At 43.9% G+C, this 25144-nt stretch overlaps 1 protein-coding gene across 3 annotated transcripts in view; it reads left to right on the plus strand.

The window, feature by feature from the left end:
- si:ch211-45c16.2 (mitogen-activated protein kinase kinase kinase 13) overlaps positions 1–25144 on the plus strand; it is a 146656-nt gene that overhangs the window by 84100 nt on the left and 37412 nt on the right. For all 3 annotated transcript variants that reach the window (XM_048534823.2, XM_048534824.2, XM_048534822.1), the window contains exons 3-5: positions 15710–15893; positions 16828–17019; positions 23952–24110. In XM_048534823.2, coding sequence (XP_048390780.1) covers positions 15710–15893; positions 16828–17019; positions 23952–24110 — 535 coding nt within the window. The remainder of the gene's footprint in view (positions 1–15709; positions 15894–16827; positions 17020–23951; positions 24111–25144) is intronic.

Raw genomic sequence — 25144 nt, forward strand, 5'->3', positions numbered from 1 at the left:
GAATGGCTTTCTGAAGAAGGGTCTAGGCCCGAAATGTCAATCTTCCTGCTCCTTAAATGCTGCTTGGCCTGCTGTGTTCATCCAGCTCTACACCTTGTTATCTCTGTGTTGTGTGCAAGGTTGGCTTGTCCTGCGGTTATATCGTGTACCAGGTTATTATTATAGACTGGGTTGTATCCTACCAGGTTATATCGTATACCAGGTTGTATCCTGCCAGTTTTATTGTATACCAAGCTATATTGTGTAGCTAGTTTTATTGCATACCTGGCTGTATTATCCTGCCAGTTGTATTGTGAAGCATAAACATTATCAGAAATTGCAGTTATTGAGAAAGGTCACTGAACACAAAACATTAACTCTGCTCTCCAGAATGCTGCCAGACCTTCTGAGTTTTTTCAACAATTTATGATTTTGCTTCTGATTTGCAACATCCACAGTTCTTTGGTTTTTTTTGTGTTGCGTACCAGGTTATATCCTGCTAATTATTTTTTATACCAATTTACATTGTATAGTAGATTATATTGTGTACCAGGCTGTATTGTCGTACAGATTGTAGTATGTACCAGTTTGTATCATGTACCAGGCTGTATTGTCCTGTGGGTTGAATTTTGTACTAGGTTTTATTGTATACCAGAATGTATTGTATTGTTTTTCTGGTTGTAATGTACTACACACTGTATTGTGCTGAAGGTTATATTTTGTACCAGACTCCATTGGGTTAGTTCTCCTGCATGTTGTCCGCAGATTGTGTTCTATACCAGGTCGTAATGTGTACCAGATTGTATTGCCCTGAAGGTTGTACTGTGCACTTTTGTATTACCCTGATTGTTGTATTGTGTACCTGGTTGTTTTGTATACACGGTTGTATTGTCCTGTCTGCTGTATTATGCACAATGTTGTATCCTGCTAGTTGTATTGCGTAGTAGGTTGAATTGCCCTGCGGGCTATATTGTGTGCCAGGTTGTGTTGTGTACCATGCTATATTCTCCCACAGCTTGTTTTATGTACCAGGTTGTGTTTTGTACCAGGTTGTGTTGCCCTACAAGTTGTATCGTGCATCAGATTTTACTATGTTAATAAAATGTGAGACTGGATGAACACAGCAGGCCCAGCAGCATCTCAGGAGCACACTGAGATGCTGCTGGGCCTGCTGTGTTCATCCAGCCTCACATTTTATTATCTTGGATTCTCCAGCATCTGCAGTTCCCATTACCACAGATTTTACTATGTGCTAGGTTTCACTGTATACCAGATTGTATTGTCCTACAGGTTGTGATGTGTATGAGGCTGTATTGTGTATCAGGTTGAACTATGCTGCTGGTTCTATTGTGTACCAAACTGTGTATGAGGCTGTATTATCCTGCTGGTGTATTATGCACCAGATTGTGTTGTCCTGAAGGTTGCAGTGTGTACAGGGTTGCATTATTATATCAGGTTGTATTGGTACCAGGTTGTATTGTATACCAGTTTGCATCATGCTGCTTGTGTTGTGTAGCAGGTTTTATTGTGTACCATGTTGAACTGTCCTGCAAGTTACGATGTGTACCAAGTTGTATTCGGCTGGTTGATTTGTGTACCAGGTTGTGTTGTCCTCTAGGTTGCACCATGTCTCAGGTTGCTTTACGTAGCAGACCATTTTGTGTTCCAAGTTGTATCTTACTGTTTGTATTGTAAACAGATTTGGATTGTGTACCAGACTGTGTTGTGTGCCAAACTGTATTCTCCTGCAGGCTGTCAATGTGTACCAGGTTTGTAAAGGTATACCATATAAGTTTGTATTGTTCTGAGATAATGGGAACTGCAGATGCTGGAGAATCCAAGATAACAAAGTGTGGAGCTGGATGAACACAGCACGCCAAGCAGCATCTTAGGAGCACAAAAGTTGACATTTTGGGCCTAGACCCTTTTCTGATGACCCGTTTGTGCTCCTAAGATGCTGCTTGGCCTGCTGTGTTCATCCAGCTCCACACTTTGTTACCTTGTATTGTCCTGCAGATTGTGATGTGTACCAGGTTGTATTATGCTGCCAGTTGTATTGTGTAGTGAACTGTTTTGTCCTGTAGGTTGTATTATCCTGCAGTTTATTTTGTGTACAGACTGTATTGTAGACCAAGTTCTATTCCGCCAGTCATTTCTGTATACCGGTGTTTGAGGAAGGGTCACTTGACCCGAAGCGTTAACTATGATTTCACTCCACTGCTAGACTTAGAGAGTCATCGAGTCCCACAGCACAGAGACAGGCGCTTCAGCCTAAACTGGTTCATGCTGACCAAAATGTCCATCCACAATAACCCCATTTCCCTGCACTTGGCCCACACCCTACTAAACCTTTCCTATCCATGTATTTGTCCAGATGCCTTTTTAAATGTTGTTACAGTAACCACCTCAACCACATCTGCTGGCAGTTCATTCTATATGCATACCACCCTCTGTGTAAAGGAAAAGTTGCTCTCAGGTTCCCATCTGTTCTTTCCCCATGTCCTTTAAACTGATGCCCTCTAGTCCTTGATTCCCCAACCCTAGGATAAAGACTAAGTGCATTCACCGTATCTGTGCCTCTGATGATCTTATACAGTCCTATGAGATCCTTCCATCCTGCACTATAAAGAAAGAAGTCCTAGCTAGTCCAACCTCTCCCTATAACTTAGTCTTTTGAGTCCTGGCAACATGCTTGTAAATTTCTTCTGCACTCTTTCCAGTTTAATAACATCCTTCTTATAACAAGCTGACCAAAACTGAACACAATACTCCAAGTGCAGACTCACTAACATTCTGTATAACTGCAACATAACTTCCCAACTTCTGTACTCAGTGCCCTGACTAATGAAGGCCAGTGTGCCAAAATGCTTCTTCATCGCCCTGCCTACCTGTGACTCCACTTTCAGACAACCATGCACCTGAACTCCAACATCCTTCTGTTTCACTTACACTCATTAAGGCCCTACCATTCGCCATGAAATTCCTACCTTGATTTGACTTTACAACATGCAACACCTTATGTTTATCTATGTTAAACTCCATTTGCCATTTCTTGGTCCACTTCCCCAGCTGATCAAGATCCTGCTGCAATTTTTGATAACATTCCTCACTGTCCATGATATTTTTAGTGGCATCCACTAACTTACTAATTATGCCTCGTATGCTCTCATCCAAATCATTGATATAGATAACAAACAGCATTGGGATCAGCATCGACCCGAGGCACACATCCAGTCAGACAAGCATCCTTCCAGTATTACCCTCTTGTTTCCTACCATCAAGCCAATTGTGTATGCCATTTGCCAGCTCGCCCTGATTCCGTGCAGTCTAACCTTCCAGAGAAGCCTACCATGTGGAACTTTTACTTGAAATCCATACAGACTACATCTACTGCCCTGCCCTCATCAAATTTCCTGGTCACTTCATTCAAAGAGCTCTAACAAATTTGTGAGGCATGATCTCCCACGTATGCTGATTATTCCTAATCGAGACCTGCTGAGCTTTTCCAGCAATTTTGGTTTTTTTTGTGTGTGTTGTATACTGGGCTGTATTTTGTATCAAGCTGTATTGTATGGCAGGTTTTATTGTGAACCAGGTTGTATCTTGCCAGTTTTATTTTATACCAGGCTCTAACGTTTGGCATGTTATATTGTGTACCAGGTTGTATTGCCCTGCAGGTTGTATTTTGCTGTTGGTTTTATCTGTTACCAGGCTGTATTGTTTATGAGTTCATATGGAATAACAGATTACATCAAGTTCTGATTTTGATAATGTTGTATTCCCCTAATGGTGGTACTGCATACCAGATTGTGTTGTGTGTCAGGTTGTATTGTGTACCAATTTGTGTTTTGTCTCTGTGTTCCAATGGCATCATATACAATTGTATTGTCCTGTAGGCTGAATTATGTACCCGGCTGCATTGTCCCTCAGGCTGCAGTGTATACTGGAGTGTGTTGCGTACCAAGCTGGATTGTGCACTAGGCTGTATTGTCCTGTGGTTGTATTGTGTATCAGACTATATTGAGCACTCGGCTGTGTTGTAATAATATAATATGATATGTCTCTTGTGTACCAGGTTGTATTACCCTGCAGTTCCTATCATGTACCAGGTCGTATCATCCTACTGCTTATATTTATGCAAGTTTGTGTTGTGTATCATGTTGTATTGTGAACTATGCTCTATTGTCCTGCTAGTTGTGTTGTGTACCAGATTGTATTGTGCACTGGTGATATTATGTTGCCAGATGTATTGTGTACCAGTTGTATTTTCCTGTAGGTTATGTGGTGTACCAAGTTCTATTGTCCTGTCAGCTGTATTATTTACCAGGCTCTTTTGTGTATCAGGTAGGAATGCCCTGCCAGTTGTATTGTGTACCAGGCCATACTGTGTAGCAGGTTTTGTGTACCAGGCTGTATTGTGTTCCAAAAGATATCTTGCTGGTTGTAATGTGTACCAGGTCATACTGTGTACCAAGCTCTATTGTGTAACAGGTTGTATTGTGTACTACGCTGTATTGACCTACAGCCTGTCATGTATACCAGGGTGTAATGCATATTAAGGTTGTATTGTGGTATAGCTTGTATCTGGGTGATAATATGCTGCCAGATATATTGTGTAGCAAGCTTTAAGTTTGTATTGTCTTGCAGATTAAATGGTGCACCAGGCTGTATTGTCCTGGAGGTTGATTTGATTTCATTAATTATTGCCACATGTGGAATATAGTGAAAAGTATTGTTTTTCATGCTAATCAGATAAATCATTACTTAAGTAAGTACATCAAGGTAATAGAACAGAATGTGTATTGTATACCAGGCTGTATTATGTAGCAGATTATGTTGCTGTACCAGTTGTATTGGTTACCAGGCTGTATTGTGTACCCGCTTGTATTAAGTAATTTTACATCATTTGATAGGTTGTATTACCCTGAAAGTGTTTTTGTGTGCCAGGTTGTATTGTGTACCATGTTTTATTGCCCTGCAGGATGTGTTGTACACCAAGTTGTATTAATTACCAGTTTGCATTGTCCCACAGGTTGTATTGTGTACCAGGTTGTACTATGCCAGTTGTATCATATTCCAGACTTAATTGTGCAGCAGGTTGTATTGTGCACCCAGTTGTTTCTTGCCGGTTGTAATGTATCCGAGGCTGAATTGTGTAACAGGTTGTAATGGGTATTGGGTTCTATTTATATCAGACAGTATTGGGCAGAGGCTATATTGTCCTGCAGGCTGAATTATGTACCATGTTGCATCATATGCCAGGTTATAATGTCTACCAAGCTGTATTGTCGTGCTGGTTGTATTGTGTACTTAGTTATATTGTTTTTCAGGTATTATGTATTAGATTGTATTTTGTACCAATTTGTATTGTGTATCAGGCTACGTTGTGTGCCAGGTTCTACTGTGTGCCAACTTGTGCTGTCTTGAAGGTTGTATTGTGCACTGTTGAATATCCTACCAGAGTTGAGTTTATGTACCAGGCTGTATTGTGTATCAAAGATAACAAAGTGTGGAGCTGGAGCTGTATCAAGTTGTATTGTGTCAGGTTGTACTGTCCTGCAGGTTGTATTGTGTACTAGGCTGTGTTGTGCGAGTTAGTATTATATGCACTGTTGTATACTCTACCAGGGTTTATTGTGTATTCGGTTGCATTATGTAGCAACTTGTACAGTATATACTGGCTGGCCTGGTGGCTCAGTGGTTAGCACTGCTGCCTCACAGCACCAGGGACCTGGGTTCAATTCCAGCCTCTGGTGACTGTGTGAATGGAGTTTATACATTCTCCCCATGTCTGTGTGCGTTTCGCCATGTGCTCTGATTTCCTCCCACAGTCCACAGATGTGGACGTTAGGTGGATTGTCCATGGTCAATTGCCTGTTGTGTCCAGGGATACACAGGCAGGGTGGATTAGCCACAGGAAATGCAGGATTACAGGGATAGAGTAGGGCTGGGTCTGGGTGGGACGCTCTCAGGGGGTCGGTGTCGATTTGATGGGCTGAATGGCCTGTTTCCACACTGTATGGATTTAGATTCTATGTAATATAGTATAATTTGTGTAGTGTATGCCAGATTGCATGTGTTGCGGGTTGTATTGTGTACCAGATTGTATTATGTAGCACCTTTTATTATCTGCGGTTTGTTTTGCGAACCAGAATAAACTGTGTGCAAATGCTTCTTGCGTCACAACACATATTGTGAATCAAGACTATTTGTCCACCAGGTTGTACTGTGTACCAAGTATTATGTATTAGGTTGTATGTTGTACCAATTTGTATTGTCTACCTGGTTGTGCATTCCAGATTGTATTGTCTGCCACAGTGTATGGGAGGTGCCAGATTGTATGTACAACTTGGTATACAAACCTCCTAGTTTGAAGTATGTACCAAATTATAATAGCACACAATGCAAGGAGGTACCTATGTTGCACTGTCTGTGAGGTTCCAATGTATACCAAATTTTAGAATAAATAGAATCCTTATAGTGTAGAAACAGGCCATTTGGCCAATCTAGTCCATACCACCCCTCCAAAGAACATCCCACCCAGACCACCACCTACTCTATCCCTTATGTCCACATTTCCTGTGGCTAATCCCTCTAACCTACACATCTGTGGACACAACGGGCAATTTAGCATACCAATCCACCTAACCTACACATACTTAGACTATGGGTGGAAACTGAAGCACCCACAGGGAAACCAACGCAGACGTGGAGAGAATGTGCAAACTCCACACATGCAGTCACCTGAGGCTGGAATCGAACCCGGGTTCCTGGTGCTGTGAGGCAGCAGTGCTAACCACTGAGTCACCATGCCATCCCTTTCTACAGCTATTATTGTCTACAGCCAGTTCTAAGGAAGGGTCACTGGACCCGAAACGTTAACTCTGATTTTTTTCTTCACAGATGCTGCCAGACCTGCTGAGCCTTTCCTGCAACTTCTGTTTTTGTTCCTGCTTTACTTCACCTGTAGTACTTTTGTTTTTTGTCTGCCAGGTTGTATTATGGTCCAGGATGTACTGTGTGTCACAGTGTTTACTTGGCTGTAATGCAGGAATTGAAAGTGATGGAAGAATTCAAGAAAATTATAACTACCAGGGAAGTATTACTGAATAAATTATTAGAACTGCAAGTTGACAAGTCCCCAGGCTGTGATGAATTTCATCCGAAAGTCTTAAAAGAAGTAACCAGTGAGACAGCTGATGCGTTGGTTTTAATTTTCCAAAACCTATGAGGTATGTCCCCGTTCTTCAAGGACCGCAACTTTCCCCCTGCAGTGGTCGAGAACGCCCTTGACCGCGTCTCCCGCATTTCCCGAAACACATCCCTCAAACCCCACCCCTGCCACAACCGCCCACAAGGATCCCCCTCATTCTTACATACCAACCCACCAACCTCCGGATACAACGCATCATCCTCCGACACTTCCGCCATCTACAATCCGACCCCATCACCCAAGACATTTTTCCATCCCCACCCTTGCCTGCCTTCCGGAGAGACCACTCTCTCCGCGACTCCCTTGTCCGCTCCGCACTCCCTTCCAACCCCACCACACCCGGCATCTTCCCCTGCAACCGCAGGAAGTGCTACACTTTCCCCCACACCTCCTCCCTCACCCCCATCCCAGGCCCCAAGATGACCTTCCATGTCAAGCAGATGTTCACCTGCACATCTGCCAGTGTGGTATTTTGTATCCATTGTACCTGGTGTGGCTCCCTCGACATTGGGGAAACCAAGCGGAGGCTTGGGGACCGTTTTGCAGAACACCTCCGCTTGATTCGCAACAAACAACTGCACCTCCTGGTCGTGAACCATTTTAACTCCCCCTCCCATTCCTCAGATGACATGTCCATCATGGGCCTCCTGCAGTGCCACAATGATGCCACCCGAAGGTTGCAAGAACAGCAACTCATATTCCGCTTGGGAACCCTGCAGCCCAATGGTATCAATGTGGACTTCATAAGCTTCAAAATCTCCCCTCCCCCCACTGCATCCCAAAACCAGCCCAGCCTGTCTCCGCTTCCCTAACCTGTTCTTCCTCTCACCCATCCCTTCCTCCCACCTCAAGCCGCACCTCCATTTCCTACCTACCACCTCATCCCACCTCCTCGACTTGTCCGTCTTCCCTGGACTGACCTATCCCCTCCCTACCTCCCCACCTATACTCTACTCTCCCCCTATCTTCTTTTCTCTCCATCTTCGGTCCGCCTCCCCCTCTCTCCCTATTTATTCCAGTTCCCTCTCCCCATCGCCCTCTCTGATGAAGGGTCTAGGCCCGAAACATCAGCTTTTGTGCTTCTGAGATGCTGCTTGGCCTGCTGTGTTCATCCAGCTCCACACTTTGTTATCTTGGATTCTCCAACATCTGCAGTTCCCATTATCACTGAGGTATGGGCAATGTTCATTTGATTGAAAACTAGCTAACATAGCTTCTTGATTTAAAAAGAGTGAGTGACAGAAAGCAGGAAACAACAGGCCAGTTAGTTTAACATGTCATGGGAAAATGTTCAAAGCTATTATTGAAAATTGTTATAACAGGGCACTTGGACAAATACAAGGTACTCAGACACAGTCGACATGCTTTTATGAAATGGAAATTGCATTTAACTCATTTATTGGCATCCTTTGAAGAAGTAACATGAGCTGTCAATAAAGGGTAACCAGTGGATATATTGTCCTTTAGTTTCGTATTTGATCAGTGCCATATCAAACGTTACTGTGGAAAATAAATGCTCATGGTATGGAGGTAACATATTGGCTTAGATAGAAGATTCGCTGGCTTACAAGAAGCAGAAAGTAAGAATAAATGGGTCTTTTTCAGGCTGGCAGGATGTAATGTGCTTCAGGGGCTGGTGGTTGGGGCCTCAACTCTTTACAATTTATATAAATAGTCAGATGAAGGATTTGAAGGTATGGTAGCTGAATTTGTTGAAATCACAAAGATGGGTAGGAAAGTGAGTTGTGAAGAGGACATAAAGAGCTTACAAAAGGATTGATTAAGTGTTTGGGCGAAGACCTGGAAAATGGACTATAACAGGTGAAGGTGGGAAATTGTCCATTTTGGCAGAAAATATTAAAAAGAAGCATATTATCTAAATGGTGAGAGGGAGCAGAGCTCTGAAATGCTGAGAGATCTGGGCATCCTTGCCTATTAATTACAGGTACAGCAAGTAATCAGGAAAGCTAATAGAATATTATGGTTTATTGCAAGGGGAACTAAATGCAAGAGTTGGAGATTTACAGGACATTTGGCATCTGCACCTTCTGACAGATGTTAATTCATTGGAAACAGTTCAGAGAAAGTTTACTAGGCTAATGTTTGGAATGGGTGGATTGCCCAATGAGGAAAGGCTAGAAAGGCTAGGTATGGATTCTCTGAAGTTTAGAAGAGTTAGAGGTGACTTAATTTAAACTACAAGGCCCTGACAGGATTTGACCAGGTGGAGGTGGAAAGAGATCAAAGATAATGGGAACTGCAGATGCTGGAGAATCCAAGATGACAAAGTGTGAAGCTGGATGAACACAGCAGGCCAAGCAGCATCTCAAGAGCACAAAAGCTGACATTTTGGGCCTAGACCCTTTATCAGAGAAGGGGATGGGAAGAGAGTTCTGAAATAAATAGGGAGAGAGGAGGAGGCGGACCGAAGATGGATAGAGGAGAAGATAGGTGGAGAGGAGAGTATAGGTGGGGAGATGGGGAGGGGATTGGTCAGTCCGGGGCAGATGGATAGGTCAAGGAGGCGGGGCAAGGTTAGTAGGTGGGAAATGGAGGTGCGGCTTGAGGTGGGAGGAGGGGATAGGTGAGAGGAAGAACAGGTTAGGGAGGCAGGGACGAGCTGGGCTGGTTTAGTGATGCGGTGGGGGGAGGGGACAAGCTGGGCTGGTTTTGGGATGCAGTGGGGGAGGGGGAGATTTTGAAGCTTGTGAAGTTCACATTGATTCCATTGGGCTGCAGGGTTTCCAAGCGGAATATGAGATGCTGTTCCTGCAACCTTTGGGTGGCAATATTGTGGCACTGCAGGAGGTTCATGATGGACATGTCGTCTAAGGAATGGGAGGGGGAATTAAAATGGTACACGACTGGGAGGTGCAGTTGTTTATTGCGAACGAAGCAGAGGTGTTCTGCAAAGCGGTTCCCAAGCCTCCGCTTGGTTTCCCCAATGTAGAGGGAGCCACACCGGGTACAATGGATACAGTATACCACACTGGCAGATATGCAGGTGAACATCTGCTTAATATGGAAAGTCATCTTGGGGCCTGGGATGTGGGTGAGGGAGGAGGTGTGGGGGCAAGTGTAGCACTTCCCGCGGTTGCAGGGGAAGGTGCCTGGTGTGGTGGAGTTGGAGGGGAGTGCGGAGCGGACAAGGGGGTCATGGAGAGAGTGGTCTCTCCGGAAGGTAGACAAGGGTGGGGATGGAAAAATGTCTTGGGTGGTGGGGTTGGATTGTAGATGGCGGAAGTGTCGGAGGATGAAGCGTTGTATCCAGAGGTTGGTGGGGTGGTATGTGAGGACGAGGGGGATTCTCTTAGGGCGGTTATTGCGGGGCGGGGTGTGAGGGATGTGTTGTGGGAAATGCGGGAGACGCGGTCAAGGGCGCTCTCGACCACTGCAGGCGGGGGCATGTTGCGGTCCTTGAAGAACGCGGCCATCTGGGATGTACGGGAGTGGAATGCCTCATCCTGGGAGCAGATGTAGCGGAGGCGAAGGAATTGGGAATAGGGGATGTAATTTTTGCAGGGGGGCAGAATGGGCAGCCCTCCGCTCCAACCCCAATCTCATCATCAAACCCACATACAAAGGAGGTGCAGTGGTAGTATGGCGCACTGACCTCTACATGGCCGAGGCCAAATGCCAACTCTCTGACATCACCTCCTACCGCCCCCTTGATCATGACCCCACCCCCAAGCACCAAACCATCATCTCCAATACCATCCATGACCTCATCACCTCAGGTGACCTCCCACCCACAGCCTTCAACCTCATTATTCCACAACCCCGCACTGCCCGTTTCTATCTTCTTCCCAAAATCCACAAAAATCCCACAGCTACCTAGAATACACCTCCTCCCACCCACCCCCCTGCAAAAATTCCATCCACTATTCCCAATTCCTTCACCTCCGCCGCATCTGCTCCCAGGATGAGACATTCTACTCCCACACATCCCAGATGGCCACGTTCTTCAAGAACCACAAATTCCCCCCCTGCAGTGGTCGAGAACGCCCTTGACCATGTCTCCTGTATTTCCTGCAACACATCCCTCACACCCCGCCCCCGCAATAACCACCCTAAGAGAATCCCCCTTGTCCTCACATACCACCCCAACAACCGCCAGATACGATGCCTCATCCCCCGACACTTCTGCCATCTACAATCCGACCCCACCATGCAAGACATTTTTGCATCCCCACCCTTATCTGCCTTCTGGAGAGACCATTCTCTCCGTGACTCCCTTGTCCGCTCCACACTCCCCTCCAACCCCACCACACCTGGCAGCCTCCCCTGCAACCGCAGGAAGTGCTACACTTGACCCCACACCACCTCCCTCACCCCCATCCCAGGCCCCAAGATGACTTTCCATATTAAGCAGATGTTCACCTGCACATCTGCCAATGTGGTATACTGTATCCATTGTACCCGGTGTGGCACCCTCGACATTGGGGAAACCAAGCGGAGGCTTGGGAACCGCTTTGCAGAACACCTCCGCTCGGTTCGCAATAAACAACTGCACCTCCCACTCGCAAACCATTTTAACTCCCCCTCCCATTCCTTAGACGACATGTCCATCATGGGCCTCCTGCAGTGCCACAATGATGTCACCCGAAGGTTGCAGGGACAGCAACTCATATTCCGCTTGGGAACCCTGCAGCCCCATGGAATCAATGTGGACTTCACAAGCTTCAAAATCTCCCCTCCCCCACTGCACCCCAAAAGCAGCCCACCTCGTCCTTGCCTCCCGAACCTGTTCTTTCTCTCACCTATCCCCTCCTCCCACCTCAAGCCGCACTTCTATTTCCCACCTACTAACCTCATCCCGCCTCCTTGACCTTTCCGTCCTCCCCGGACTGACCTATCCCCTCCCGACCTCCCCACCTATACTCTTCTCTCCACCTATCTTCTCCTCTATCCATCTTCGGTCCACCTCCCCCTCTCTCCCTATTTATTTCTGAACCCTCTCCCCATCCCACTCTCTGATGAAGGATGTGGAAAGGATGTTTCCGCTTGTGGGAGAATGCAGAACTAGCAGTCATCATTTAAGAATAAGAGGGCTCCCTCTTAAAAGACAGAGATTCGGAAACATTTATTTCTCTCAGAGGGTTGTGAGTCTGGAATTCTCTTCCTCAAAAGCAGTGGATGCAGTATTTTTAAATATTTTGAGGGCAGATTCTTAATTAGGATGAAAGATTAATGGGGATATGCAGCAATAAAAAGTTGAGGTTAAAATCAGATCAGCCACAATCTTATTTGAATGATGGAATGGGTTCAAAGGTCTGAGTGGCCTAATCTTGTTCCTTGCTCAGATGACTGTACTGTGTGTCAGGTTGTGTTATGTAACAGAAAATGCAGGAAAAGTCCAGCTGGTCTGACAGTTAGAGAGAGAAAGTGAGATAAAGTAGGAAAATTAGAAAGATATTGGTGGGTGGGTGAAACAAGTGAAGAGAAAGGCCTCTATTAGTGTGAAAGACATGAGAGCTAGCATCCCAGAGTCAAAGAAAATGGTGATGGAGGAAGAAACAGAAGAAGTGCCTAGAGCATGTCTGCTGCTGAATCCAAGCGGGAGAAAAAAGTGAAAACTAAAACAGTAAAGAAAACTCATTTGGCAAGCAGATTATGGTATAAAATTGTTGAACTCAGTGTTTAATCTTGAAGGCTGCAGTGTTCCTGATCAAAAGATGTGTTGTTCCTGAAACTAATATTGAAACTCTCTGGAGCAGTGCAGTCAACCAAGAAAAGTCAGCATCATTACAAGGTGGAGAATTCAATGACAGGCCACCAGAATCTTGGCGTCATGCTTGCGGACTAAATGGAAGTATTTTCCAAAATGGTCACCCAGTCTGTGTTTAGTCTCTCCAGTGTAGAGGAGACCACATTGTGAATAAAGACTACAGCAGTCTCGATTGAAGGAAGTATAAAGAAATTGCTCTTTTATATGAGTGGAGTATTTGGGGCTTCGGAGAGTGATGAGATGCAAAGGCCAGTCTTATACCTCCTGTAATTGTACAGGAAGGAAACAGGGTGCTGAGGGTGACTGCAGATTGAATCAGGGTATCAGGGAGGGAATAGTTCCTTCAAAATGTTGACATGGGGGCAGTGGTAAAGATGTGTTTAATATTGGCATTACGCATGAGGTGGAAATGGTGGAAAAGAAACCATTGATTACTGTGGCTTGTGGGGTGGAAAGTGCATGTTAACTTTGAGAGTCCTGAATTAGGACTCCTAAGTTCCCTCATGCTTCAGATTTCTAGTCTTTCCCTATTCAGAAAATAGTCTACACTTTTATTCTGCCTACCAAAATGCATAACCCCACACTTTCTCACATTGTTTTCCATCTGCCAATTCCCTGTCCAAGTCCTTCTGCAGGCCTCCCTATTTCCTCAACACTACGTATTTTTGTGTGATTTCTAAACTTAGCAGCAAAGCCCTTAGTTCCTTTGTCCAGGTTATTGGTGTATAATGTGAATAGTATAATGGACCAGATCAGACCTTCTCAAAATATTTTAAGAAATTAGCCTAGACCCGACCTTTTTTTATTTTAAAGGTAGATGTGAAGTGCCGTGTTGCAGATGCAATGCAACTGGTCAAACTACTCGACGTTAAGCAAAACAATTTATTTAAACACTGTAGTTAAAATACAAACGCAAAAAAGAGAGGAATTTAGAATAACTTAACTCATGGAAAACCAAACTGAATAATAGATATGGTAACTATTATTAATTAACTGCTTCAATATAGTAACATCCAAAAAACACATCCAACAGTCAAATTTAGATACAGATTCTTGCATGCAGTTCTCCAATCCAAGAGCAAAAAGCATCAAGAGAAAATTCAAAGAAAGTAAGAGTTGGTAGACATTCACTGAAGCTCCCACTCGTTTGAGATCCCAAAGGTTTCTGATGTTACTCAGAAATCTTGATCTGTTAGAGCTGGCCACACCCATTCAGGTTCTGTTTTTAAAAAAACCCAACGCCTCTCAAGCAGTTTATACAAGTGGTCTGGTAGTCAGCTTGGTACCTCTCTTTTAAAAAATAAGAATAAACTAACCTGCTACAGTGACAGCATTGTCACAATAGTTATGGTCCCAACACTGGCCCCTGGAACTGCACTGGTGCCATCCAGAAAAAGACCCCTTTATTCCCACACACTGCCTTGTGTCAGTCAGCCAATCCTCTCTCCATTATCAGCACCTTGCCCTTAACATCAGGGGCTCTTAATTTATTTAGCAGTCTCTTGTGCGGCACCCTGTCAATGGCCTTCTGGAAATCCAAATGATTCATAACCACTGGCTCTCCTTTGTCTAACTTGTTTGTTACTTCTTCAAAGAATTTAACAGATTTGCCTGGCATGATCTCCCCTTGTCAAAGCTATCCTGACTCAGCACTATTTTATCATGCACTTTCAAATACTCCACAATCTCATCCTTAATAATAGACTCTAACATCTTAGCAATCACCGAGGTCAGGCTAACCAGCCTGTAATTTCTGCCTTCCTCCCTCCTTAAACAGGGGTGTTACATTAGCCTCAATACCATAAAGTCTTGTGTTGTATACTAACTTTATTGTGTGGTACCCTATCAAATAGCTTTTGAAAATCTAAATACACAACGGCTACTGGACCAGTTCCATCCACCCTGCTTTTTACATCTTGAAAGAACCCTAATAAATTTTCCAAACATAATTTCCTTTTCACAAAACTATATTGACTCTGCCTGTTTACTTTTCTCAATATCCCACTATAATCTCCTTAATGATAAATTCCAGCATTTTTGCTGTGACATATGTTAGGCTGACTAGTCTATAGTTTTGCTGCTTCCTGCCACTTTTCTTGCTTGAATTGTGTATTACACTTGCACTTTCTAATCTACTGGGACTTTTTTCAGAATCACAGAGACTTTGGAAGATTATAACCAACGGTCTTTAGATGTAGACCATCAAGTCCAGGGAACTAGTCATTCCTCAGTCTCTATTTTACCTAGTATTAGTATACCAACGTACATCAGATTATATCATTTACTACTTTTTATTATGTAGCTGTTAATGTTGTGTATTTGATTTCTAATCTTTGGATGTTGATTGCATTCAGATAGTGAGCATTGCTTGGCATTCCCATGTTCAAAGCCTGAAGAAGCGTTAATGGACTCAAAACATTAACTCTGTTCTCTCTCTACAGATGCAGCCAGACCTGCTGAGTTTCTCCAACTCTTGTGCTTATTTGAAATCCAGCTGCTGGGTTACATGATGTAATAAATGCTTGAAGGGCTGAATGGGCTACTCCTGCTGCTATTTTCTGTTTCTGTGCCACATCATGAGCGAGATAGGGGTCTCTAGTTAATGCCTCGTCTCTCAATTTTTCCAGGGCATTGGCATGAATTATGACAATGTCCTCTGTGCCACTCTGGTGGTGGTGAGCTCAGGGTGGAAGGTGGCGAAGCTGTGAGGTTGGCAGCCTGCTCAAGATCACAGCTGCACGGGCTGAAATCAGGCGGATTCATTCTTGGTGTGTTTGATCAATTTGCAGATTCTTGGGAGGTGCCTTTTGAGGAGATCTCGGAGTTGCAGTGGCTGGGGAGTGGAGCCCAGGGGGCCGTGTTTTTGGGCAAATTCCGAGGTGAAGATGTGGCCATTAAGAAAGTGCGGGAACAGAAGGAAACAGATATCAAGCACCTGAGGAAATTGAGACATCCGAATATCATTGCATTCAAGTATGGCTGACATTCACTGTGTTGGGATGGTGTGGTGTGGGAGGGGGAAGACATGTACATTCCTAAGTGAGCTTTGTTCTGCTTTAGAAATAAACATTCTGAGGGTAGTGGAATTGATGATGGCCAGAAGATGACCTTTAACTTCTGACCTTTCGTTTGGATTCTAACCCACACTGATGGGATGAGACTCTGCTGGACTGTTGGACAGAGAGTATGTTGTCAAGTGCAATTCCGTGCTCTCATTCCAGTTCCGAATTAGTATGGGACCAGCAGAAGAAAGTACACCAAATTGGGACAACTGACAAAGACATTTATAGCAAACTGGCTATTTGAGCGAAGGGTGATATGTTACTGTTTGGGACTGAACGCAAGACCACATTGTCAATGTGTCAGTCTTTAGAGAGTTTGGTCTGTATCTAACCCTGTGCTTTACCTGTCCTGGAAATATTTGATAAGGATCGTGTAGAGAGAGCTTTTTATTCATTACCTAACCCTGGGCTGTCTCTTGTCCTGGGAGTGTTTAATGAGGACAGTGTCAAGGAAGCTTTACTCAGTATCTGAACCAATGCTGTCCCTGTCCTGGAAGTGTTTGATGAAAACAGTATCAAGGGGTCTTTATTTTCAATTTATGTTTACTTTGAAACAGTAGAGGGGACTTTACACTGTATGTAGCCCCGTGCTGTACGTGTCCTGGGAGATGGGGACAGTGTCAAGGGAGCTTTACTTTGTCTCTAACCTTGCGGAATCATGAGTGGTATACAGGGTGGGTAGTGTGGGTGAATAAGAGGGATTTAGGCAATGTGGATTGTTACCAGAGCTTACTGCACACCTGAGATCCTTAATCACACCAATTTGAGCTGGTCATTGTCAGGAAACTAAACCAAAACATCTAGTGCCCAGAGTGCTAAAGTGTTGAATTTTCCTTTTTCAACAGGGGTGTGTGTACCCAGGCACCATGTTACTGTATTATTATGGAGTATTGCGCTCATGGCCAATTGTATGAGGTTCTACGAGCTGGCCGTAAGATCACACCACGACTGTTGGTGGACTGGTCCTCAGGAATAGCGAGTGGAATGAACTACTTACATCTGCACAAGATCATCCACCGAGACCTCAAATCACCCAAGTGAGTAAAAGGTGTTTATTCTGTACACATGTATGTACATCTGCACGCACACAAAAAACAAAAGAGCATGTACATCTATGCCCACAGTGAATGCAGAAAAATATCTGTCTACATAAAAACGAATCTAGTCACTGGAAAGATTAAGGTAAAGTCACCATAGTCTTCCCAGCCCGTCGGCCCACTCACTCATTACAGAGAGATGATGTGGTGTTGGTTTAACCTGAGGGTCACTACTCAAGCAAGGGGAGAAGTTGAGAAGGAGAATCCTTCATGGTAACCCCAGCTGGTGTGTGGGAATTCATTCTGCCTGTCAAACCAGCCGTCTAGCCAACTGGTCTAACCTGACCTCTCACTGGAATGACTGGCTAACGTAACACACAGATTAGCATCAACATTTATTCTATTTGGCTTCTGCTCAAACACCAGTCTTTGGCTCTTTGTTTTGCTGCTGCTTCATTCTGAGCTGTTTTCATGGCTGTTTCTGTCAGGGCTGGTTTACTATGGCCTTTCACTGTCAGGGGCTGGCTGAGGAGAACTGAGCGAGGACCGAGAATCGAACAGCTGCTGTCACGGTCCTTCTGAACCCCAGGCCAGGCACTACATTCAGCCCATTTTGTGTGGCCAAAATACTAAACAAAAAAGAAACCTGGTTACCAGCACTTGCTTACAACACTTCAATCCATGTGGTTTTTAAAGGTACTGACGCTTTCTGCCTTCTCCTGCCTCTCAGGCAATGCGTTTCTGATCCCCATCACCCTCTGCATGGAAACCATTTCCTCAACTTCCTCTTGAACCCTTTCGTCAATTTCTTTAAAATCTACACTCCTGGACCATGAAGACAAATTAGTTCATTCTGCCCACCCTGTCTGGGCCCCTCATAAGTTTTCCACACCTGACTCCATTGAATTTTCTCTCAGCTTCCTCTGTTTCCAAGAACAATCCCAAGCCTACTCAGCCTTCTACCTTGGTCTAATCTTCCCTATTCCTCAATGTTCTTGGATATCTCCTCTTATAAATGCTCGGGTGTGATTCCATCTGCCCTGTGAAGAGGGCCAGAATTGTATTACACAGCAAGGGCAAGCTCAAAGGCCTTGAAATGGCTGAGGCACAACTGGCTAAGCAGGGATATCTTCTTCACCCCATCCCTTGGGTGGTCTGACCCCAGCTTGAAATGTAGGCCACATTACCAGAAAGCTAGCTGTGTCCAAATCAACGCATAATACACTTTAAGGATTATCTCTCTTCTATTCTAGGCCTCAATAATAATGGAATGTAATCCATATGCCCTCTTCACTTCCTTATTTACCACTACTGTGACCTTCAAGAATTGTGGGGCCTCTGCAGTTCTCTGTATCTGATGATTCCATGTCCTGCCTTGTTTGTCCTTGCTGAGCGCACGATCTTACTCTTCTCTGAACAGAATTCCATTTGCCATTTTTCTGCCCAGTTGTATAATCTATAGAATATCTTTTCTGCAGTTTCCTTCAACGCTATACTCTTCCCTAGCCAGTTTGTGGCACCTACCATTAATTCTAAACCATGGAGGTAACACAAAAAAAAACTTGGTTCTCTGCAGAAATCCGTTTCAAATAGCCTGCAAATCTTCATCGTTGACTTCATTCCCATATCGTTACCCCTGCTATCCCCTGGGTTCCATTCTTTCCCCCTTCTCTCACTGTCATTTCTCAGATGCGTGCTGTTTCCTCAGCTACATTGACAGAAAGCACAATATTAGCTGTTTTTACATGAATACGTTCAATACCCAGCTCTATCTCACCACTGCATGTCTTGACACTTCCACTGTCATATGATTATAAGAACTAGGAGCAGGAGTAGGCCGTTCAGCCCCTCAGGCCTTCTCCACCATTTGATATGATAATAGGTAATTGCATCTCGGCCTCGACTCTAATTTCCTGCCTGTTCTTAATAATTATTTAACCCATTATTTATTTAGAATCTGTCTACATCCTCCTTAAAATTAGTCAATGTCTCAGCATCCACCACATTCTGTGGTAATGAATTCCAGAGATTCATGACCTTTTAAGAGAAGTAATTTGTTCTCATCTGTTTTAAATCTACTGTACCTTATCCTAAAACTCTGACCTCTCATTCTAGATGGTCCACATGAGGACCTCCCTCTGTCTATTCCCTTTAGCATCTTATACAGCTCCAATTAGGTCTCCTCTCATCCTTCTAAACTTCAGTGAGTATTCGCCAAAACTGCTCAATTTCTCCTCATAAAACGTGCCTTTTGTTTCTGGAATTAATCTGGTGATCTGGCCGCTAAATTATCAGATTGCTTTTTCAACATCCAACACTGAAAAAGCAGAAATTTCCTGTTTTAAGTATCAGGGAAACCAAAGCCAACTATTCTGTTCCTTAGCTACCATCTCGATCCCTCCCCCAGCATATGTCTGAGGTTGAACCAGAGTCTTTGAAACCTTGTGTCATCTCTGATACTAGTAGACTCTAACGCATATTTGTGCTCTCTTTAACACTGCCTGTTTCCACCTCCTGAGGATCCCCTGGCACCATTCACTCCTCAGCTCAACTTGAATACTCTCACTGAGGAAATTGTTACTTAAGGGATTTGACTGCTCTCTCAGCTGACCTCTCTCATTCTTCACTCAAAACTCACAACTTCAGCCCTGGTCCTAACTTGTCTCATCTTCACCCATAGCTGCTGAGTTCCCTGACCTATACTGACTCCCAGATAAGCAGGTCTTGATGGAGTCCTTGTGTTCTGATCTCTTCATGGTCTTATATTCCTCAGTGTCTCTGTAATCTTCTCCAGCCCTCATGGTACATCCCCCTCTTGAGATAGCTGTGTTCATCTAATTCTGGTTTCCAGATCATCTCCACTTCAGATTATTTCCACCATTGACTTCTGTCATTGAGGACTGAAGCTCCAGGAATGACCTCACTAAACCTTTCTGATTCTCCAATCTCATCCTCCTTGTGTAAATATGGTGGGCTGCCACTTTAAGAGTCAGATCATGTGACATGGCAATGATGTCACTGGCTGCTTTGAGCAGTCAAACAGCTTAGTCTAACCTCAGCCTGTAGACTGAACACCTCCTTCATAAAGCTTATGCCATCGTTTAACACTTGGCCTCTTGGTCCATCTTAGAAAACTAACACAAGGGAAAAAAATGGTGATGAGGATAAAAATAGCTTTGAGATCCACTGGATCAATCCATTGATTTGAGGGTAAAACAATAGAATCCTGGTCTCAGATGCATTTTGATTTAAAAAAAAGGAAAGAAATTAAACTACACCATCGCTGGACCGAAAGTAAGGACGATCAGCATGGAAATAAAAATAATTCACCCGAGGGAACAGGTGAACAATGTGGAAGAAGCTCATCACATAGTGTACCCTAAAGGAATACTGGTATTTTTGGTTTATTAAGAACACTTCTCCCTTGAAAACTCAAACTTTTCAACTGCACATTTGACTATTTCCCATAATGCCTCCTGTGAAGCTCCTTGAGACATTTCATTATAATATGGGCACTATGTAAATGCAACCTACTTTCAGTGCTGTCAATTTCTGCCATTGAGACAGTTCTGGAAACAATTTGCCATTCCTCTCGGATTCTAAGGACTTTTATTTTTCTCATTCCTTTGTCAAGTGGGACCTGCTCAAAAGCCTTGCATCAAATGTTTTGCCTGCATCAACGCTTCTTGTTGTCTCCTCAAAAAAATTCCAATGCATTAGTCAGACAAGATTATCCCTTAATTTCATGCTGCACAGTCCTTTGTTTATTCCTGACTCTTTAAATGATGGTAACTCAGAATGTTCCCTAATAATTTGTCCATCATCAAGGTCAGACTGACTGGCCTTTAATTACTGGGTTCATCCCTTCCTCTCTTTGGTCTATCAGAAACAGGTCTTTAGACACAGGGTACTGGACAATGATGGTCAAAGCCTTCTGCTATTTAGAGTCTCCCTTAGGTTTCCCTCGATTTTAAGTTATCAATGTATTTTCATGTTCTCTTTTTGTTTTCCTAATTTCCTCACCCTTGCACTTCTTATACTGCCCTAGGTTACGCACGGTATTAACCTCTGTGTCTGACAATAGCTTTGCTTTAGCCTTATTCTCCTGTCTTGGCGACTTGACCTCTTGCTTTAAGAACACCCTTTTTTTTTGGGACATATTTGCTTCAAGCTTTCAGTATCTCCTCATCGATGCTTCCCACTGACTGTCCTGACACTTCAATGAGCTGATTCCAGTTGCTTTGGCCCATAACACCTCAGTTTGGCCAAGTTAGCCTTTCCCCACTTGTCAAACTTATATTCCTGATTGATTTTTGTCCTTTTTCATAAGGACTCTAAATTTAACTGAGTTCTGACCTTGCCTACCTCTCCTGTTTGCTTTTAGAGTCTAATGTTGTACACACACAACAGCATGACAACCCTGTTTCTGCTCTTCTCTTCACTTCACTTCAATCCACACAGCCAGATTTAATGATCTATTTGACATAGTATTCCTCCTCATTGCTGAAATAATTTTTTAAAATCCAATATTGCAATCCACTCACTCTTTCCTCTCTGAAAATCCTGTGAATAGGAATGCCAAGATGATCTTATTGCCAGTTAAGCTGCAGCCTTAATTTCATTAATAACCATGACAACTCATCTATGTGTACTTTCCATAAGACCAAGAAGCAGAAGTACACCATTCGGCCCATCACATCTACTCCTCATCCAATGAGATCATGGCTGATTCAATAATCTTCAACTCCACTTTCTTGCCTTTTCCCCATAGCCCTTGATTCCCATACTGATGAAAAATCTGTCTATCTTAGCCTTGAATGTACTTAATGACCCAGCATCAGCAGCCCTCTGTAGTTTTTTTAAAAATTCCACAGATTCATTACTTTCTGAGAAAACAAAATCCTCCTCATCTCTGTCTTCATTGGCAAACCCTAATGCAGATAATTGCCCTCTAGTCTGAGACTCTCACAAGAAGAAACAACCTGTCTACATTTACCATTCCCTAAGAATCCCTTATGTCTCAATAAGATCACATCTCATTCTTCCATGTTCTAACAAGTACAGGACTCCTCACAGCCTCAGCATGCCTTGTCTTTTCCAGTACATCCCTTATCTTCAACTTCACAGAGGAATACACAAATACGTGAACACCAACAGGCATGCAAATATGAAATACAAGCATAATATGCAGATATGTGTGGAAAAGACAAAACTGTCCATAAGCAGATACATACAAATGCACATATGCATACAGGAAAATGTATGTACACACATTGCAAATGTACATGCACAGGTTGGCATTGAATCAGATATTCATATGGTTTATACATGGAGTTATAGGTCCAAGGGGTGAGTTAGAGGCTACAATGTAATTGCAGGGATTTAGACAGGATAAGAAACGGAGCAAGAATGTGAGTGATGGAATATAATGTTGAAAAATGTAAAGTTATTCGCTTTGGTGGAAAAAAATTCTTAAACGGTGAGAGGTTGGCAAGGGTTTATGTCCAAAGGGACCTGGGTGTCCTTGTTCACAAGTCCTGAAAATTGACATGCAGATGGAACAAGTAATTAGGAATCCAAATGTTATGTTGGTTGCATTGCAAGAGGAGGTGTTAAGTGTGCTATAGTTACATAAAGCTTTAGTGAGACCACAGTTGGAGTGCCATGTGCACTTCTGTCTTCCTTATCTAAAGAGGGATATACTTGCCACAGAGGGAGTGCAGCAGAGTTTCACTAGTCTGATTCCTGAGTTGGCAGAACTAACCTCTGAGGAGAGAGTAAGGAGACTGGGTATTCCCTAGAGTTTAGAGGAATGAGAAGGAATTCGATTAAACATGGCAAAATTCTTACAGGATGGATAGGGTAGAAGCAGGAAGGATGCTTCTCATATCTGGGAATGGGGCCAAGAACCAGAGGAACACAATAAGAAATGAATCATTTAAGTTTGAGGCAAGGGGACATTTTCTTCATTCAAAGGGTGGTGAATCTTTGGAATTCTCCACCTCAGACGCTGTGGATGCTCAGTCCTTGAGACTGAAGCCTGAGAATGATCACTTCCTGGAGATTAAAGATATCAGGAGTATAGATGGTGAGGGGAATGATGTTCAGGTAGAAGATTATTCCATGATTACGTTGAATGGGCTGGTAGAACTAAATGGCCTTCTCATCCCTTTATTTTCTATGTTCTCTCTCATATAACTCCATTGTCCCTTTCCCTAGTGAAATCAACATGTTGGTGGATGCCAGCTCACTTCTTACCCTCACTGATCCACTACCCCCAACCGTGCCAACATTATAAAGTTGTCCCAACTGCTACATTATGATGGTCATTAGCAGGATGCCAGTGACTAGCCATTCAGTTGCCATGGGAGAGGTTGGAACATTACTCACCTGCCGGGATTGAAGGCTTTGAGTTGTAAGAACTAGCTGGATAGACTGGGACTTTTTCATGGAGCATAGGAGATTGAGGGGTGACCTTCTAGAAGTCTATACTATCATGAGGGGCATAGATAAGGTGAATAGTTAAGGTCTTTTCTCTAGGGTAGGGGGGTTTAAAAATGAGGGCAAATTTTTAAGGTGAGGAGAAAGATTTAAAAAGGATCCAAGGGGCATCTTTTTCACACAGAGGATGGTTCATATGTGGAATCAACTGCCAGAGGAAATGGTAGATGCAGGTACAGTTAGAACATTCAAAATACATTTGGACAGATACATGAATAGGAAAGGTTTAGAGGGATATGTGGGCCAAATGCAGTCAAGTGGGATGAGGTTATTTTGGGAAACTTGGTTGATACGGACTAGTTGGATCAAAGTGTCTGTTTTCATGCTGTAGCGTAGAGGCAGGATTGTAGGGGAGTGGGGCTGACTTGACAGCTAGGTTTTAGCAGGTCAGTCAGTTTAAGGCCTCTGGCACCCTTTCTCTCCTGTTTCAGTGTCCTAGTTACCCATGATGACACTGTGAAGATCTCTGACTTCGGCACCTCCAAGGAGCTGAGCGACAAGAGCACTAAGATGTCCTTCGCTGGCACCGTGGCCTGGATGGCCCCCGAGGTGATTCGCAATGAGCCTGTGTCTGAAAAAGTGGACATCTGGTGAGTGATGAACAATGCAGGAATTCAGTTTGGCAATCAAGGTCACCATGGTAGCACTGTGGTTAGCATGACTGCCTCAGAGTACCAGGGACCTGGGTTCGATTCTAACTTTAGATGATTGTCTGTGTGGAGTTTGCATGTTCTCCCATGTCTGCATGGGTTTCTGCTGGCTGCTCCAATTTCCTCCCATAGTTGAAAGATGAGCAGGTTGGGTGAATTAGCCATGGGAAGTATAGGGTTATGGAGATAGGGTGGAGGGCACAGTCTGTTTGAGACACTCTCTAGAGGGTCAGTGTAGACTTGATGGGCTGAATGGCCTCTATCTATACTGTAGGGATTCTGAAATTCTATTCTATATTCTAATACGGCCAGTGGGGGAGTTAAGTTGTAAAAGTGGGCTTCCATTTGGTGACCAAGTTAAATAACACAAACTACAATACGAAAGTTAGCAATTTCTTTCCCTGAATGTGAGTTTGCTCGCTGAGCTGGAAGGTTAGTTTTCAGATGTTTCGTCACCATTCCAGGTAACATCATCAGTGAGCCTCCAATGACGCTTCATCGGAGGCTCACTGATGATGTTACCTAGAATGGTGACGAAACGTCTGAAAACTAACCTTCCAGCTCAGCGAGCAAACTCACATCCAGAACCTCAACCTGAGCTACAAATCTTCTCAAAACTCGCTAATTTCTTTCCCTATTATGGGACAGTACATATCTTTAAATTTAAATTATAGATAATAGAATTCTTACAGAGTGGAAACAGGGCCTTCGGCCCAACAAGTCCACACCGACCCTCAGAGCATTCCACCCAGACCCGTCCCCATATAACCAACCTAATCTGCACATCCCTGAACACTATGGGCAATTTAGCACGGCCAATCCATCTACCCTGCACGTCTTTGGACTGTGGGAGGAAATAGAGCACCTGGAGGAAACCCACACAGACAGTCGCCCGAAGGTGGAATCAAGCCTGAGTCCCTGGTGCTGTGAGGCAGCAATGCTATCCACTGAGCCAACGTGCTGCCCAAATATGG

The sequence above is a fragment of the Stegostoma tigrinum genome, chromosome 7 (assembly GCF_030684315.1).
Source record: "Stegostoma tigrinum isolate sSteTig4 chromosome 7, sSteTig4.hap1, whole genome shotgun sequence".
NCBI lineage: Eukaryota > Metazoa > Chordata > Chondrichthyes > Orectolobiformes > Stegostomatidae > Stegostoma > Stegostoma tigrinum.